We start from the raw sequence: 19,836 nt of genomic DNA, 5'->3' as shown, positions 1-19,836 counted from the left end.
TGCCAACTAGATGAAAGCACAGGAAGAAATCAATTCATCAAAAGAGAAATTTAATGGCCAGCGTTCAACCTCACTTTGATAGTCAAAGAAACAAATCAAAACAAATTACCATTTTTAAACTAGCCAAGTGGCAAATAATACTCTAAAATGTTAACACGTGGTGTTTGTAAAAATTTTGAAAAAGAGAACTTTAAAAAAAAAAAAGAACTTTCATGAAGTCCTATTGACATAAGCTCTAAGGGCAAGTGGGCAATGAGATATCAAAAGCCTTTAGGTTTTCATTATGATTAACATGTTCAATCATCAAAAACATACAATTTCATGTTATTACAGAGGCTGGGATCTAAGTTGGCAAATCCCCTTTTCCTCTTCATGCCACTTTGTTTTTTGGCCTTGTGAGGGGCAGCCCCACAGGCAGAGGGCACTGTCAGCTCTACTCCCCATCTTCCAGAAGCTCCCACACCACCACACCACCTATGAAGACTCTGAAGGCAATCCTTAAGTCTTTAGCTTCGCTTTATTCTTAAAGAACAGGAAGACAAGCAGACCTGTCTAGTTACACAAGCCTCGTTTGTTCCACCTCTTCCACCCAGCTCATCTAAATAATTTCTCCTCTCCCCAATTATCTCCACCCATGTCCCTTGAAGTCTCCTGTCCAAGAGGCCTCAATTTCTTTACAGTACAATTGTCTGGCCATAATAATAAAAATGGAACCTTTTGCACTGTGGAGGAAATTTACTCCTGCGTCTCCAAATACAAAAGGTTCCCAAGAATTAACTGATTCATGATAATAGCAGCTTTCATGGACTAGTTGTTTTTATCAGGCATGCAATTTTAGCCGAAATTCTGAAACTGGGAAATTACGACTAGAATAGTTGGAAACCAAATGAGATGTCCCAGGAAATGTAGTAGCTTCTGGGTAAATCCATTTGCTCATTCTGCACTCTGAGCAAAGTCCACAAGGGCTCAGCCGATGGAAGGCAGACCTACAAAGAGACTTCGGCAGTTCGCCGTATAGTACGCAACCGGTTCAGAACTCAGCCGGTAAACACCACAGGGGGTTAGAAAGAGGGATAATCGTTAAGTGTTCATTTTAAGCATAGAAAATATTTCTATCACCCACAGCCCCAGAACTGAAGGACTCTCTACCAAAGCATGACTGGGGGTGAAGTGGACTGCAAGCTCTCTCCATTTATCTCCATATTCCATACGCCATCATGAATCACTCATGGGATGAGCTTCCTTATCTTGGAATGTTTCTGGGGAACCTCAGTATTAATCTTTCTCTGGTCCTTTCAGCACATCCTCAGATGAAAAGGCAGTTTTTAAAGCACTAATGAAACAGAAAATAAATGTGAAAGAATTAGTGCCTCTGCCCTTGAAGGCTAGGAATTATCCATGACTACCCAACAGAGCTGGAGTTCCAAAGGTCTCTCCAACACAGACAGGCTCTACATCTGGAAGTCAAGTATTTAGCACTCGGAACACATTTTCCCATAGAGACAATGTATAAATCAGGGTTCATTCTCTGATCCGGCTGACAAAGCTCCGTATTAACTCATATAGTACCAAAAGCACAGGACCATCCTATTTCTTCCATAATATTTTTACTGAGAAACAATACCCGCACAATTCACCCTTTTAAAGTATACAATTCAGTGGTTTTTAGCACACTCACAAAGTTGTGCAACCATCACCTGTATCTAATTCTAGAACATTGTGTCAGCCCCTCAAAAAAATTCTGTACCTCAGGCAGTCATTCCTCCTTCCTCCACAGCCCCTCCCAGCCACTAATCTACTTTCCATCTCTACAGGCTTGCCTATTGTGGCACTTTGTATCAACGGAATCATAAGATGTGGCCTTTTGTGTCTGGCTTCTTTCACTCAGGATCATGTTTTCAAGGCTCATACAAGTTGTAACACATATTCAGTACTTCACTTATTTGTCCAAAGCCTTTTTTTTTTTTTAAAGATTTTATTTATTTGTCATAGAGAGAGAGAGCAAGGGAGAGCTCAAGTGCACAAGCATGTAGAGTGGCAGGCAGAGGTGGAGAGAGAAGCTGGCTTCCCTGCCGAGCAAGGAGCCCAATGTGGGACTCGATCCCAGGACCCTGGGATGATGACCTGAGCCAAAGGCAGCGGCTTAACCAACTGAGTCACTCAGGCGTCCCTGTCCAAAGCCTTTTAAAAGTTCATACTTTGGGGGCGCCTGGGTGGCTCAGTGGATTAAGCCGCTGCCTTCGGCTCAGGTCATGATCTCAGTGTCCTGGGATCGAGCCCCGCATCGGGCTCTTTGCTCAGCGGGAGCCTGCTTCTCTCTCTCTCTCTGCCTGACTCTCCGCCTACTTGTGATTTCTCTCTCTGTCAAATAAATAATAAATAAAATCTTTAAAAAAAAAAAAAAAAAAAAAAAAAAGTTCATACTTTGTACCTCAAATGGAATTTACAGAAATAATTGGAAATGCACCACAGGATCTGTGTACAAGTATATATCACAATATTATTTATGATAGGAAAAACGTAACATTCACTATAAGGTCCGGTTAAATAAACTTACACATTTACATGATGGAATACTATGCAACATTAGTAAATAAGATTTTAAAGGATATATATGAAAGTTAAAACTCATTGTTAACTAAAGAAAGAACACTGAAAACATTTATTTTTTTAAAGATTTTATTTATTTATTTGATAGAGAGATCACAAGTAGGCAGAGAGGCAGGCAGAGAGAGAGAGGAAGGGAAGCAGACTCCCTGCTGAGCAGAGAACCCGATGTGGGGCTCGATAGCAGGACCCTGAGATCATGACCTGAGCCAAAGGCAGAGGTTTTAACCCACTAAGCCACCCAGGCGCCCCGAACATTGAAAACATTTAAAAGAAAGTGTGTGTGGGATGACGTCAATCAAAATATATTACCAGGTATCTCTGGGTAATAGGAATATGGATGGTTTTAAATTTCCTGTTTATATTTATATACTTCAAATTTTTCTTTAATAACTTGAATGATTAGTAAAGTAATTCTACTGGGAGAAAAAAAAACAACTTTTGGAATGTGAACAGAAAGGCACTCAGAGTTCAATTCAGAGTCCCTCATACTTTCATTATATAGGCAATCTTATTGTCTGTTTAATTATACACACATGCACACACATTAACAGAAATAAGAATAAGCTAATCATTAAGTTGTTTTTAAAAGTTGCGAAAAGCAAAAAAGAGAATAAATAGAGATGCATAAACTGAATTAGGGACCAGAAAAATGGAACTGATCAATAATCCAAGAACTGGTTCTCTTACAAAAACAACAAAAGGGACGGAGAATAAGAAATCTGACAAGAAAAACAAAAGCTAAACAAAATTAGAAATGTGAAAAGGATATAACCAGAGACACTGAGGTTTAAAGTGCAAATAATACATGCTACGAAATTCAAAGGTAGGATAAGTGGGAAAGCAAATTACAAAAATGGAGTCGAGAGGCGAAAAAGCTCAACCTTTGCACAGTCTTACCTTCCTAGAGAGTCTTCATTTGTTAAGGCTTTTTTTTTTTTTTAAAGATTTTATTTATTTATTTGACAGGGAGAGACCACAAGCAGGGGGAGCACGAGGCAAAGGGAGCAGTAGAGGGAGAAGCAGACTCCCCACTGAGCAGGGAAATGCTCCCAGGGATAATGACCGATGCAGCCAAAGACAAAGACACATGTTTAACCAACTGAGCCACCCAGGCACCCCCTCCCTGAACAATCTTAATGACAGAGAATTTAAAATAAGTTCTCTCATACTTTCAAGAAACAATCAATTCTAAAGCTATAGATGTTCCAGAACACATAAAGTTATGGAAAGTTACTAAATGAATTTTATAGGGCTAGTTTAACTCTGAGATCAAAACACAAGTTACCTCCTACCCCAAAGGAAATCTCCAACCATACACAGTAGATATGAATATTCTAAACACAAAATTAGGTTGGAAAAACTTAATATTACCAAGAACAATTTTATTATTAGGAAATATACAAATACCCAAAACCAACATGATCAACTAAATTAATGCTCAAAAACACCCTAATAAAACACCTATTCCTATTTAAAAACTCTAAAAGCCACAAATCACAGAATAATCCATTTACAGTGTTTTTTTTTCCACATACAGTTTTAAAAGTCTTTCACCAGCCAGTAAGTAAACAATAAAATTAATGGAGTAAAAATAACAATATTCTAAGTAAAATGAAGAATAAAATAAGAAAGACCACCAGGAAAGTCTGAATAATTTGATAAGCCATGAACTAAAACCAAGCAGTTATATCAAAACAAGTAGAAGTTTAAATGGAAGAAGGAAAATCCCATTCGAATCAGCAACATCAATAACCAGCCCATAAATAAATAAAACCTGAAAGTATCTGAAACTAACACTAACCCAAATGTCAGATCCTATATGTAAAAAGAAAATTACCCACTTTGACTGAGTTATAAAAGAACTAGAAAAAAAAATCAGGGAGCATACTTTACTTCTAGATTGGCTAGCTTAATACAGAGAAACAAGCTTCTAAATATTCCATTCCTGCCATTAGTCATACTTTATAAGGATTTTTTTTAATATTTTATTTATTTGCCAGAGAGAGAGAGAAAATGCATGAGAGTATAACCAGGGGGGAGCAACAGGCAAAGGGAGAGGGAGAAGCAGGCTCCCCTTTGAGCAGGGAGCCCCATGCAAGACTCGATTCCAAGACCCCGGGATTATGACCCAAGCAGAAGGCAAACACTTAACCATCTATACAGATTTTTAAAGTCGGCCCCCGAAACCCAACCTGAAATGCTGTCTATAAAGCCATTTAAAAAATATGAGGAACGGGGGGCGCCTGGGTGGCTCAGAGGGTTAAAGCCTTTGCCTTCGGCTCAGGTCATGATCCCAAGGTCCTGGGATCGAGCCCGCATCGGGCTCTCTGCTCAGCGGGGAGCCTGCTTCCTCCTCTCTCTCTGCCTGCCTCTCTGCCTACTTGTGATCTCTCTCTGTCAAATAAATAAATAAAATCTTTTAAATAAATAAACAAATAAATAAATGAATGAATAAATGAATAAATAAATAATAAAAAATATGAGGAACGGGATGCCTGGGTGGCCTCAGTTGGTTGGACTACTGCCTTCTGCTCAGGTCATGATCCCAGAGTCCCAGGATCGAGTCCCACATCGGGCTCCCAGCTCCATGGGGAGTCTGCTTCTCCCTCTGACCTTCTCCTCGCTCATGCTCGTTCTCACTGTCTCTCTCTCTCAAATAAATAAATAAAATCTTTTAAAAAAAAGAAAATGAGGAACATTTTGATCAATCAACATGGAAAAATGCCCAACATAAATTGTCAAGAGGAAAAAAAACTGGTATAAAATAAAAGAATCATAATAAGCTTATGGTGTATGTGGGGGAAGGCACAGGTATTTAGAAATAAAGATGAACACTCCAGAGTAAGCAGTTGGTTACCTCTGGGTGGTGAGGTCACATGACTTTAGGTATTTGGAACTTTTACAAAAAGTACAATGTAACTTCTTTAAATTTGGGGGTAGGGAGGGGAACAGTTTAAAAGTAAAGAAACACCCAAAATATCAACAGCATATGTTTTGAGGTAGCTGAATTATGGTTGTTTCAACATAGTTTCTGTGTTTTCCAAATTTTCTACAATAATCGTGAAAAACAAGCCTCTTTGCAAAACTGTTAGAGAAACGTTAAAAAACAACATGTTAAAAAATTCACTTGGACCCTCTTGTTCTTTTGAGCTTCCATGTGCCAAATTCTTAGTTTTTCTCCAACCATTCTATTATTTTCAACATTAAATTCAAAATTTGCCAAGAAGACTTCCAATCAGAAAAAATAAAATGGTCTGAACTGCTTACATGCTTGTTCAGATTAAAAAGGAAAGCAAAATGTGGTGAGGAATCAAGATAGGTGTGGTCCAGAGTCTTACCGTGAAACTGTTGTTGACGTTCTTGGTGCTGGATTCAGCCACGCTGGCATCTGTCAGGTCCACCTCGTCAAATATGATCGACTGGAGAAGAGACCCAGGCACCAGAGTCAGTGTGGGGCCAAGGCACCCTGGCCCAGCCACTCTTTCTCCCTCAAGCCCAGCCAAGCACCCACAGACACCCAAGCCCCTTAAAACTTGAGCACCTGACAACTACACGAACACTAACTGCGTCCACAGCTGCCTGCTTCTAACAAGAGCACAGAGCTCAAAGGTACAGCTCTGTGTGTTTTTTAAGCCAGGAGTTCATGAGTGACTGCATTCATGGAGAAAAACAAAACAAAACAAAAAAACCACTGTGGTTCCTGTATTTATTTTTTGTAATCAGCATTTCACTTCTATATGTGAAATATCCCCTCACATGGAGTCTACCTGAGGGAGCAGGGTTCTAGACCGAGGATCCTCCGTCCTTCCAGCTAGAATCACACTTAGGGGGAAAGGTCCTGGCTAAAACAAATGATTCTAGGAAGAGAGATAGAAGGGATCTGGCCATGAGGAAAAAAAAAACAAAAACAAACAAAAAAGGGAGCAGACCAGAAGGAACCTAGTCCTGGAGAGAGAGACAGCCAGGCTCCAGAAGGAGGACTGGGTATTCTGCCGGGGAAACTCCCTCCCCAGCCTATTTTCCTCCCCATAGTCCCCATCTCCTGTTTACCTTATTGTCCCCTCTAAGAAGACTCCACTGGGAACCCCTGGAGGAAATGCTAATGACTTAGGAAAGAGACTCACCCTTTTAAGTAACAAGCCTCCTCCCCCAAACCCCTTCCCCAAACACACACACACACACACACACAACTAACTCTAAGTGTTTTTTGGTTTTTTAATGAGGGATGCGGTCAGAACCCTCTCCAAACAAGTTGCTCTGTTCAATTTCAAAAATTTTAATGCATTCTCTAGGGATCCATCTCAAAAAAAAAAGTCTGGAATCTAAATCATTTACATTTTAATACCAAAATATCAGTATTGACAACAATACCAATACAATACTGGTATTCAGGACGCCAAAAACTAGCTTTGCAAACACACATTCATTTAAACGGATGGGAATTCAGTGGCTTTCACTGGCTTCTTGTCTTTCTCTAGAGCTGCCTGTGACTCTCCCTGCAAAGCTCATACACAAGCCAGCACAAGGGAAGGCGGAGCTGGGCTAGAACTTCACAGTTCTGTTCACACATCAACAAGCCCAAAACGCTCCAAAAACAGCTTCCATTAGTGTCACAGACATGTACTACTTACCTCCACACTCATTAAGCTGTATATATTAAATATCTATAGCTTTTTGAGTGCCAATTATAACTCAATAAACTGCTTTTAAAGAAAAGATATTTTAGCCCATAAGAGATTTGTAAGCCTGTGACCCCAATTCTTCCGAAAAAGAGATCTTTCACTGTAATTTGATTATTTCTGTGACATTCCCCCCTTTCCCCACTGGTGACACGGAACACTAAGGGGGAAAACACTCAGTAAAAGTCAACATGTATAAGAAATAAAACATGCCTTAAGACAAATTAAAGCTAGCACTGCAGAGTATTACCAAACTCACGGGAAATAACAGATCTAAGCAGTGGAGGATAAGAAATCAGTAGGGGACTCGGTAGAGACCCTGCCGAGTCTGTTCTCCAGTGGTCTCCACTCACTGCACCTCACCTTTGCCGTTTTTGCATAGTACAGCGTTCGCCCCCGCAGCTTGAAGTATCTCCTTTTTGATCGCTGAAATGAATTGTTCTGTTTGGTCAGCATCCCCTCTTTGATGACGGTCTGAAAGCACAGAAACAATTCGTGAGCAAGAGTCTGCACAGTGCCCTGGTGCCCATCCCACGGAACTGAACACAAACGGGCCAGTGCCTGCCTGACCACTTAGGCCACTGGCCTGACCCAAGTACTTCTCACACTCTCCCCAGACCTGGCCTCTAGACAGGCCGAGAGTGCTGCCTGGGAGGGCTACACAATTCTGAAGGACGGTGGCATGCCTGAGTGGTAAGGGTGTCAGGGGCCCAAGGTGTGCCTGGCTATGCCCAGGAGATCAACAGAAGGGGGACAAGAAGACTTGAAGGAACACAGTAAGCAGCAAGGGGCCAGAGCATTCTCCAGCTTCAGCATTTGGTATTTTTCAGCTATTCTTGGCGTCGTCTCCGTGTTCTCTGGCCTCCTGCCATTTCTCAGGATCCCGTTGCCAAAACTGTCGATGTAGGTTGCTGTGGGGTTCAGCACAGCTCCAGGCCTGTGCCCCAATCAACCCTCACCCTATTCACAAGCTGGGTACATGCCTCTGCCCACATTGTCAGACAGAAGTGCCACAACCAAAGTCACTAAACTCCTCTCCTCCTGTAAATCAAATCGGTCCACCATTTACCTGGAGTTCCCTTAACAGCCAAAGTGGACAGCGGTCCACTCACCATGGCTCAATGAAAGCCAAGGTCTCGGCAGAGACCCAGGCAGGGTCTCTACCGAGTCCCCTACCAAGTCCTTATCCTGGGACAAACTTCCACTGCTTAGATCTGTTATTTCCCGTGAGTTTGGTAATACTCTGCAGTGCTAGCTTTAATTTGTCTCAAGGCACGTTTTATTTCTTATAAACATTGACTTTTACTGAGTGTTTTCCCCCTTAATGTTCTGTGTCACCAGTGGGGAAAGGGGGGAATGTCACAGAAATAATCAAATTACAGTGAAAGAACAGGGGGCATGGCTTCTCCTGGAGCTGTTTCCCCTCCAGTGCTGTCCCGGGGGCCAGTCTAACAGGACAAGGGAGTCCTGCAGAGCACTCAGAACCGAAATGCTCAAAGAACTACTTGATCATTAGACATGTGAACTACTGGGAGCCACTAGGAAACAAACCGAATAAACAACATGCCTAAAACAGGAGCCTGGCTCTCGGCACGTACATACAGTTTTCCCCAGCTGACAGAAACGGCCAATGTACAGGGGGTTTCACCATGGAATCAGGGAGAATGCACAAAAACTATGCCCCATATACTAATACCGGTTCAGAGAAGTTTTAGAAGAATTACCTAATCCCATATAGCTTTGCACTTTAGGTAACTTTTTAAAGAAAGTATCTGTCCAAAGCACTTGGGTACCTGTGGCCACTGAAGATGACCTAAGATGAAACCAGATATAGAAACCTCATGTAACCCAAACACGTCAGACGACAAGAGCAGAACACCAGTGCAGTCTGGTCCTTCCACAAGCCAACTCAAAACAGAGCAGGGAGGGAACTCGGGATGCAGCTCACCCCCACCCTGAGAAGAACTCCAAAGAAAGCCCCTGAGGGCTTCACCAACATGGGGCCGTGCACCGGGACCCCAACCTGAGACGCACAGTGCCCTGTCCACAGGGCATGGAAGTGCTGGCAGCTGCTCCCCTCCTTATCCCCGCCACAGGATGTCCTCTCGAGGAGCTTCCCGGGCAAGAGGAGCTGCACGAGCCAGCTCGTGACCTTTGCGCCAGGTGTGATGGGATCTGTGCTGTCCAGTTGGCCTTGTGGTACGACAGCAACCTTCTCCAGGTCCCAGGAAAAAAACTACTGAGAACCTCCCTCCTCATGCTGTGGCTTATACCTCCACCTTTGCTTCTGAGGTCACCTGCCAGCTCTCCTAGGTAATGAGAGACTGGCAGCAGCAGAGAGAAGATGACAGCATCACCCAATGACCAAAGGAACAGACAAGCAAACTACAGTCACAGAATCCAAAACGGCCATCCTAAACGAAGGCGCTGCTTTTCTGAAGGGTGGGAACATGTGCTGAACCAGAGGCTGAGTCCATGGCAGAGACCGAGCACCCCCTCTGATCCCAGTAGCTACGGGTAGAGACCATCCCCGGTACAGAAGGACTAGCAGGTCGTTTCCCAGCGTTCTTTTCAGAGCCAAGTACACACGGACGTCCATCTCAGCGCGCTCTTCAGAGACCCAGAACAGCTATGTCTGCACACAGCAAGACAGACCCACAGGCGCCAGGGCCACGCTCCAAGGCGGCCTCTCCTCCTTGACCTCACAGGACTCTCTCGACAAAGGCACCGCTCCTCACCCCCACGCGTCTTCCTTACCTCTGCAGGGGAAGTCACCACTTCCATCTCTTTTCTAAATGCAAATTAAAAAAAAAAAAAAAGACAACAAAATCAACAAGCCCAGACCCAGAAAAGTTATACTAAGTTATCTTTAAAGGAATGCTAGAGTACTTTTTCTTGCATCTCCCGCCACACATCTCACACATAAAAGAAAAGCAAAATTAAAACACAATCCACTCTACCACACACACACAAATCTTTCAGAAAGCGGATGAGAGCTGCGATCTTGGGCTACCCAAGGAGGGCCGCTGTTCTATTTATAGAACAAGAGCACTCAGAAAAAGACTCTGGTGGGTTTCAGCGGAAAAGGCTGGGGAAAAGATAAAGACCAGTATTTCTTTGAAGCTTTCTCAGAAACTGCGTTTCTTCTCCTGATTCGCTGCTCGAGAATACTATAGATATGCTGCAGAATATTTTTAAACACTCAGTCAAAAGCAATGAACTAAAAGTGGTCAAGAAAATAACACCCCTGAATAATCTGCTGTGTTTTGCATTTGGCAGCTTGTAAATGGCACCCACAGGAAACACTGCTCAGCTGGCAGGGCTCCTCCTCGTGCCCAATGGAGCAGAGAACCAGAAGTCAAAAACCCAGACTCAAGCACAGCTCGATCAGGACATGCTGGGCGGCCATGCTCTTAGAACCATTTTGTCAAGTTCTTTGCACAAACAGAAGGGCCCACTCTGTCCTTCAAGCAATCCAGGGCACCTTCATCACCATCAGAAACCCAGAAAGGACAGATCTGAAACACACACAGGCACTGAGAATCAGAGTGGGTAAGTGAGCCCCACGCCCACCTCCAGAAAGGAAGTTAATCCAGGGATGAAACCGGTAGTCCAAGCGTGGCCCTGGGTGCCACAGCCACCCACGGTGAGCTGACAGAGAGCAGCTGGCCCATAGGCGAGACTGCCAGGCACCTGCTGAGGGAAGCTCAAGTCTCTAGTCATCCTGCTCAGGAACAAAGGACTGAGGAAGGCAGCTCTGGAAATGCCCTTAAAAAGGCTTCAAAACAGGGGCACCTGAGTGGCGCAGCAGTCAGTTAAGCATCCAACTCTTGGTTCTCACACAGGTCGTGATCTCGGTGTCCTGAGATAAGCCCTGCATCGGGCTCTGCACTCAGCACAACCTGCTCGAGATTCTCTGTTGCTCCTGCTTGTGTGCTCACACACTCTTTCTCTCTGATAAATAAATAAGTAAAATCTTCGGCCTGGGAAGTGGAGGGAGAAGGTTTCAAACGAGTGGGCAGGAAAAAGCAAGAACAGGCCCCTCGAGCCCTGGGCAAACCTGCCCAGATTACTGAGAGCAAGGCCTGTGGGTCTCAGACCCTCAGGTATACTTTGCAAAGATGCTCTTGGCCACAGTATGGAGGAGAGGCGGAGGGAAACCTAGAAGCACACAGAACAGTCCAGTAACTCTTGTAAGAGGGCAGCCAGCAACACTGAGCCTCTGGGAGGGAAACAGGGACACAGACTTGAGAATGCCTGGATGGAGACGAGGAGGACTCTGGTTTCACGGGAGAGGCTGGGGGCTTCATTTGGGGCATGCCCACGAGGTCCTCAAGCATGCCAGGGGGAGCTGAGCAGAGCAGAGAGACAGCAGCGTATATGAGGTCAGGGTATGAGACAAGGTTTAACAGGAGAGACGTTTTGGTAAGGCACATAGGGAAAAGGAGCACAAAAAGAGCAGGCACAGGAGACTGGGAATCCCAGGACACCAAGTCCAGGTACAGAGAGGCAGGAACCCAAAGGAAGGATAGAAGAAAGCAGGCACAAGGCCAGGATCAAGGAGACAGCCCCCAGGAGGCTGCACTAATGATGACGACTGGGTGGAGTCGGAGGAGGGCTGCCAGGGCTAAGCCAGAGCACAGTACACGGAATGTGACCTGGATGGGAGGAAGCAAAGATGGAGGTGGGTTTTTTAACCCACATGTTTCTTAACTTTTTATAAACATGGGATCATAGTGCACACACCATACTTTAACTTCCGATTTCCTCTCCTGATATATCGTCAGCACCCTTCCACGTTAGTGAGTACCTTTGTCAGCTACAGAGCATTTCCACATACTGCTGTGCACTGCTGTGCATGTACTCAACTCACCTGGGCTGCTAGAACAGGTGGAACGGGTCCCACTCCACGCTACCAACAGCACTTCGAAGAACAGCGCTACAAAAGTCTGTGCCTGCCCTGGACTCTTCCTTAAGGCAAAATGACGAGAAGCAGCATTTGGGGCTCAAGACAGCCCAGAAATAGATGCTGACAGATTTGAAAGTGTGATGAGTGACAGCAGCAGCTTCTCCAGCTGGGGGCGAGGAGGGACCAGTCAGTGGCCGGGCCTAAAACAACCGATTATCCAAGGGCAAAAATGCTCTCAGTCCCCCACCTCACACATGTGAGCTACAGATGAAATGCAAAAGGCACAACTCTAAAAGCTTCAGCAGACAATAAAGGAGAATTGCCTTATAACCTTAGGATTGGGGGGGAAAGGGTCTTAAGCAGGATTGAAAAAGTACTAAACACCAATTATAAAACTGCTTAAGCCAACTATATTCCAATGGAGAACTTCTGTTGATCACAGACACCTGACAAAGAAAGGAAGAGGGAAGCCAAGGTCTGGGAAAAGATACACGCAATAATGCCAATGGCCAGAGAGAGCATCCAGAACATTCTAAGAACCCCTGCAAAATAGTAACAAGAAAAAGCAACCGCTAAATGGAAAACTGGCAGAAGGCATGAACCAGAGCAAGTCCAATGGTGACTAAGAGATGCTGAAGGGCAGTATGCTGGACAGAAAGGATCCCTGGGGGCAACCTCCTGATGCTCTGCTGGGTTCACACATGCAGTTTATTAAACGCATTTATGCTGCACTGACATTTACATGCGCATTACTCAACATGGGAAAAGAAAGGGAAAACAAAGCTTGTCAATAAAAGGATAGAAGTAAAAGCTCAGGCAGAGCACTACTGGTGCCTTCAGCATCTTGTGTAAGTGGGAGAGTGTGCACGTGTTCCTGACGACCAGACTGCCTGAGTGGACAAGGTTAGCAGCTGAAGGCAGGCCAGGAAAGAAGGGGGAAGATAAAGGAGAGAGGAGGGAAAAATCCAGCCCAATGTTCAAATCAGCCATCTACTTGTCCTTAAACCTTTTTAGTCCTCCAGTAAAAACGTATATAAACCTGATATTAGTCCACATGATAAAAAAAATCCACAAAGTTCAAAAAAAGTGGGGAATTAGCATAAAAGTTAATACACAAAAGAACTATTAAAATGTTTCTGTGGGGGGAAAAAGCTAGTAAAACTTAATACCTTAAATTTGCATATCACTTGAAATTTTCATGAGTATTTTTATATCTGCTTGCTTTCTTTTTCTCCCCAAGATTTTATTTATTTATTTGACAGAGAGAGAGAACAAAGCAGGGGAACAGCAGGCAGAGGGAGAGGGAGAAGCAGGCTGAGTAGGGAGCCCAATGCAGGGCTTGATCCCAGGACTCTGGGATCACGGCCTGAGCCAAAAGCAGACGCTTAACAACTGAGGCTCCTCCTTGCCTTCTTAACAGAACAAATACATACGAATATTCTAACTGGCAAATAAGAAAACTGGGCGTTGAAAGATTGAATAATCTGTCCACAGTTAAACACCTACTAGTAGACCACAAAGAAATATGAGGCCCCCTTCACTCTTATCAAAAATAGGGCATGCATGACATACCCAAAGACCTAGAGGTTATTTTAAATGCTTACTAAGTACTCATCATATTTACTATATACATATCTGGCATTTTTACCTTTTAACCTTCCATCAACTTCAGAGTTACGCAGTAATATTCCCATCTTACAGATTAGGGGATAAAGGGTCCAAAGAATTAAGTAAGTCACTCAATGACACACAACTAGTAAAAAGACAACCTGGAATTCAAACCTAGTTCCTAGACAGCAGACCAAAAACATCTGTTGGCAAAAAATCTACTGATCATAAAAATCTATTGATAACTCTGATTTAAATAAATTTTTTTTAAAGATTTCATTTATTTATTTGACAGAGAGAAAGAGATCACAAGTAGGCAGAGAAGCAGGCGGTGGGGAGAAGAAACAGTTTCCCCACTGAGCAGGGAGCCCCATGTGGGGCTCATCCCAGGACCCTGAGATCATGACCTGAGCCAAAGGCAGAGGCTCCACCCACTGAGCTGCCCAGGAGCCCCTCTGATTTAAATAAATTAAGCAAAGATAGCTTCATCAATTCAAAACACCATCCACAAATTCATCCCAATTCATCTGATTCAGAACTACCTGCAACTTACCTACAACTCCCCTACCTACCTACCACCCGGTCTTGTCACATCATCTCAGAAGCTGAGAAGTCTGCTCACCTTGGGCCACAACTGTATGTTGACACATCAATGTCTCCATGGCACCAACAACCAGCAGGAGCGAGAGACTAGAGGTGTACATGGGTTACTGCTGTACTGGAGAATTCCTCTCGACTCCTCAGAGCCGAACCCTACATCTGCTGCCACCAATCCAACACAAAGGTGCCCACATGAGTTGTTTTTCCTAAAGACCCCAAAAACGCTAACCCACAGAGAAAGGACAGCCATTCTTTTCTTACCAACCAAGAGAACCCAACTTCCCCTTTGCTACTACCCTGGTTTTCCTCCTTCAATACACTGCCTGCAAGGTTAAAAGCAACCATGTCCCAAAGCCCCTGTCACTTGAAGTTCCATAGAGAGTTAGGAAGATGTCCCATTCCTGTCCCCAGTAATATGAAGAGGGACGAAAGCAGAAGACCAAAGAGTGGCCGCAAAGTGTTGGGCCAAAATTCCCTCAAAAGAACTGCTCCTTGATCTGCCCTTCCTTTGGAGTTCACAACCACCTTCCCTAAATCTGAGGGCTCTCCTATTACTCTGGTATGGCCCCTCTTTGCTAATACACTCTCAGTTCTGAGGGGGCTGGTTGAACCAAGTGCGGCCAACAACATCACAACGCTGATCACACCTCCGCAGTCCTGGCCACATGATTCACTTGGTCACAGAAACCGACATGGAGGTAATGCTTACTAAGCATAAGTCCCACCAGGGCTGGGGAGGCAAGAGAGTTGCTTTGCATGCATGTGAGAACACATGTGGCTTCGAGTCCCCATTCCCTGATCCTCTCACCTTGAATGCAGTCACCAAGTCTAGAGCTGTAGCAGCTACGGTGGGGGGAGACCATGAGCTGGGAGCCAGCAATCTAAAGCTGGTGAGGCAGAAAGGCACAGTGTGGAGTCCTAAGGCATCATGTGGCTGACTCCCTGGCCAGATCAAGGAGGTACAAAGGGCTGAAGCTGTATTAGTGATCTTAATCACCTGGGTGCCCAAGCACAACACACTCTGAGGAAACTTTCTGCAAAATATCATAGGGGGCTAATATCCCTAATCAGTAAGAGCCTCTAAAATTTGAGAATAAACTAACAATCTCTTTTGTTTTTAAAGGCAAAAACTAAAAGAATCTGTTCACAAGAAAAATAAGTAAAAATGGCCCTTAAACACATGAAAATATGTTTGACCTTATCTCATTAATAAAAAAAAGAAAACTAAACTAAAATACACTATCATCATCAGATTGACAGAAAAAAAAGAAAAAAAACACACAGGTACTGTGGGCGAGGCCATGAGGAAACCACTGATCAAACAGGGCCTGAGGTAAGTCCTGAGGACAGGGACCTGCCAAAACCTAGCAAACCTACACATCTACCCTTTCACCCTGCACGCCAACTCCAAGAAGCCCATCCCACAGATACTCTGGCAAAGAGCATAAAATGAAGTCTGAAGTCTGTACAAGACTATCTGCTGCAAAATATCATAGCAAGAGTCTAAAAATAATGCAAGTGGTTGAATAAGCTATGGTATATTTAAAAAAACAAAACAGAATACTATACAATTGTAAAAGGAATGAGGAAGATCTTTATACAGCTATGAAATGATCTCCAAATTCTATTAAACGGAAAAAAGAACACTTATGGAGCCTGCTACCTTTTGTAAAGTGGATGTGTGTGTACACGCACACGTGTCTGCAGAGATAATTAAAAGCAACTATGTATATATATAATTTTTTTAAATTTCCAAACAGAAACAAAGGAAGAATTAACCAAAATAATAAAATAATAAAAATGACTGAATGGTTCCCTCTGGGTGGAGAGGGCCAGAGCAGACAAGACAGGAAGGAAGCCAGCCTTCTAGAAGGTACAGAATTGTAAAAGGACTCCCAGAGAAGGGAGGCCACCTGGCGCAGCACCCAGGACAGCTCTCACTGGCCCCTATCTAAGGGCTTCCACAGATGACCCCACTCCATTTACACAAAGACACTCCATCTACACAAAGAATGCGCGCATTCTCATTCCACACAAAGGGGCGGGGAGAAGACAGAGTCAGGGCGTGTGCGGGGCCTACTCTGCACCAGGAACTTAGGAAGCCTCAGGATCACATGATCTTCACTGTGAGGAGTTGCTTCCCCATTTCCTATATGAAGAAACTGAGGTCCAGAGAGGACCGATATCCACAGAGAAGGGACAGACGCGGGGTTCAAACCCAAGACTGTGTGATTTCACATTTAGATATCAAGTGAAAAAATTAAAAAGTATGCTTGGTGAAAGGTTTTCTTTTGTTTGTTCTTAGAGGTACAACTAAACCACAGTCACAACTAATCCTCCCACTTCTCTGGGGTGAGCACATGGACAGATGTGCACGGGTCAGGGCACAATCATCTCCACTGCACACCACGTAGGCAAACCCAACCACCAGCAGCAGAAGCGACTTCCAAGTACGTTCGTGTACACAGCACACACATACACACACATACACATACACTGTGGTGCACTCATAGCACCACAGCCTCGCAGGGCTGCTATGAGCCTACAGAATAAAATCTTTCTCCCCATGGACCAGTGGAATGAAATGCACTCTTTGTTTCAACAAATATTTATTGAACACTTAAGTGCAAGTACGGCTGGGAACATGATGATGAAAGAGACAGGACCCTTGACCCTTAAGGAAATTGTGCACTGACAGAGGGATACTTTTACAACATAAAAAGTACCATAGGAATGTGCTTTAAATACTTAGAAGAAAGCAGGGCTTGGGGCTGAGGACAGAGGAAAAACAAGAAAGACACAATGCTGATGACTGCTTAGACCGGGTGACTTGATTAAAACTCCTCTCCCTACTTTTGTGTATGTTCGGAAATTTCCATCAGAGAGAGATAGGGTGCTCTGGAAACTCAGAAGTGAATGAAACACACCAGAGGCCTGAATGCAAGGCCTGCAGCTGCTACCACTGGAGCTAAGGGCAGCAGCTCCCCGACATCCCAGGTTCCTGACCTGCAGATCCCACCTCAGGGGGTGCTGCCCAGAGCAGGAAATGCCCAGGAAGCAGCAAAGTGCTACACAAATGCAAAGCAGTGTTATAACCATCACTACTCAAATGCCTCTTCCCTGGGTCCCACTGCCCCCTTGCCCATTTTCAGACAGAAGGTGGAAATAAGAGTCCGGTGTTAAGCAGAAGCCTCTGGGCTTACGGGAAGTGCTTTTTCTTCACTTGAGAACACTCAGTCCAGCCACACTGCTAACACCTGCCACTGACATCCTGCGATAACATCCTTCCAGTGTGTTCTCAGTGCGTAAATAAGACAAAAAGGGGGGTTATGTAATATACAAATTATTTAATAATCTGCTTTTCCAAATATATTGTGACCAGATCCACTTTTCTGTGTTTCTCTGTAGCCTGTTTCATCTTTTCAAGTGCTTAAGGGCACTGAAATAATTATGAGCAAATCTAAAAAACTGACAGCATTTCATATATGAAAGAGTTTCAATGTCAGGTTAAAATATATCTTTTTAAAAAATATATATCTTATTTATATCAAGACCCTAAACTCTGCTTAGGTAAGTTTAAAGTTACTTTCAACACAGGAGTTAAAAGTTTAAACAAAGGGGAACATAACTAAGATACTGCATAAAATGTATTCATTTATTAGGATACTATGAAATTTAAATCCTACTTATCATGCCCTTTTGTATATCTGGCTGCTTACACTGCATCTGTTTTGATCTGACAGCTGGAACTGTTTCAACTGTGATTCAGGACATTCCAGAAAAAAGCCTAAGGGCAGACTCTTCTCCATTTTCTGCTACCTGCACACAGCACCCTTTATACCCTCCACATCAGGAAACCTCGATTGAAGGACATCATGTTAAGCTTTTGTTTTTGTTTTCTTTAACAAACAATATGCCCATTTTAGAAAATTCAGAAAAGTAAAAATAAAAATAATCCAAACTGCACCACCCTGGTATCAGGGCACAATCTCTGGCATCAGTTCGGAAACTTTCGTTGTCTTACTTCCTATGCAGTGTTTTGCACACAGCTGAATGGCATTCTGTACACACTGCCTCTCTGTTTCCCCAACATGACAAAGTACTGTCCACATTACTGCCTTCCTCAATCACCCAAAAGGCTGCAGTAGACACAAAAGCCGCAACTCGCTCTGCCACTTCCCAATTGTGCGGCCTGGGCACTCAGCCACCATGGTAACCTTCACGCATTTTTGAAAGGGAAGCAAGACCACCTAGCAGGGTGCGTGATGCCAGCACGGAAAAGCTATGTCAGCTCTGTCATTAACCCACTGAGTTGCTACACTGGGCTGGACTATCTCGGGGGTTTGCAACTTTTTATATTTAATGCTGCAATAAACATAACGTCATTGTACTTTTCTTATTTAAGCCTATTTCCTCAGCATACGATTCCACCAGTGGAATTACTGAGTCAAGAGTATGGACCGTCTATGTTTTTCAAACATGTCACCAAATCATCTCCCCAAATGGTTGCACCCGTATGTGCTGCTGGAGAGTGAAGAAGCTACAGGGTTTCTATAAACAGCAAAATTCCAGCTCACGCACAATACTGGCTGGATATAAAAATCTACTTAGACAATTATGACTAGTAGATAGTAAAAATACACTTGGGCAATTAGACCCATAACTCACTACTGACAAACCTCGTTTTTACTTGCCCTCTTTAAGTACCTGAAAACATTAAAAAAAAAAGAGATAAAGAACAATTTCTTAGACTTCCTTTGCATTCAGCTTCTGACTACTAATCCATCTTTGTCAAAGAGTTCAAATATAATGACCACCAAGTGGGATTAGACTTAACAAGATGGGTATTTCAAATTTTCCCAAACCATGAAAAGAACTGAACCAAGTTCACACCCCATACTTGAAATATGGAGAGTTCTAGGACAAAAGAAATTCAGAAATACAGATATTTCCTTTCAAACCCTACAAATGTGTAACTGTCTCATAACCATCCATAAGAATGATTCTATTATCAATCCTTATACGAATTCCACTGAGACCACTCCAAAATAGTCAAGATTACCAACCAATTCTGAGAAGTTCACAGCTGATTTTAAGTATTATAGGGTATATAGCTTGAAAGGCCAAATCCGGCTGGGAAAAAAGTGGTCCTCTTCAACAAATGATGCTGGGATATCCACATGCAAAAGACTGAAACTGGGCCCTTACCTCACACCATATAAAAAAAAATTAACACAAAAAGAGCTAAAACAATAAAACTCTTGGAAGAAAACACTGAAGTACATTTTCATGACCTTGGATTTGGCAATGGTTTTTCAAATATAACACCAAAAGCACAAGCAAGGAAAGAAAAACATAAACTGGACTTCTCTAAAATTTAAAACTTTTGGAAAAAAAACTTTTTTAACTTTTGTGCATCAAAAGACACTG

The 19,836-nt window shown here is 43.4% G+C and overlaps 1 protein-coding gene across 5 annotated transcripts in view; it reads right to left on the bottom strand.

The window, feature by feature from the left end:
* The window catches only part of DGKD (diacylglycerol kinase delta), a 113,848-nt gene that overhangs the window by 81,989 nt on the left and 12,023 nt on the right, over window positions 1-19,836 (bottom strand). For 3 of the 5 annotated variants that reach the window (XM_045078923.1, XM_045078925.1, XM_045078924.1), the window contains exons 2-3: window positions 7,653-7,763; window positions 5,949-6,029 (exon numbers count right to left, since the gene is read on the bottom strand). In XM_045078923.1, coding sequence (XP_044934858.1) covers window positions 5,949-6,029; window positions 7,653-7,763 — 192 coding nt within the window. Of the gene's footprint in view, window positions 1-5,948; window positions 6,030-7,652; window positions 7,764-10,046; window positions 10,067-14,378; window positions 14,399-19,836 lie in introns of those variants that run through there. The other 2 variants (XM_045078927.1, XM_045078926.1) reach the window with 2 other exon arrangements.

This window comes from Mustela putorius, unplaced genomic scaffold (assembly GCF_011764305.1).
Source record: "Mustela putorius furo isolate JIRA1106 unplaced genomic scaffold, ASM1176430v1.1 tig00000275_pilon_pilon_pilon, whole genome shotgun sequence".
Taxonomy (NCBI): domain Eukaryota; kingdom Metazoa; phylum Chordata; class Mammalia; order Carnivora; family Mustelidae; genus Mustela; species Mustela putorius.
This window is presented reverse-complemented; position numbering and strand designations above follow the sequence as displayed.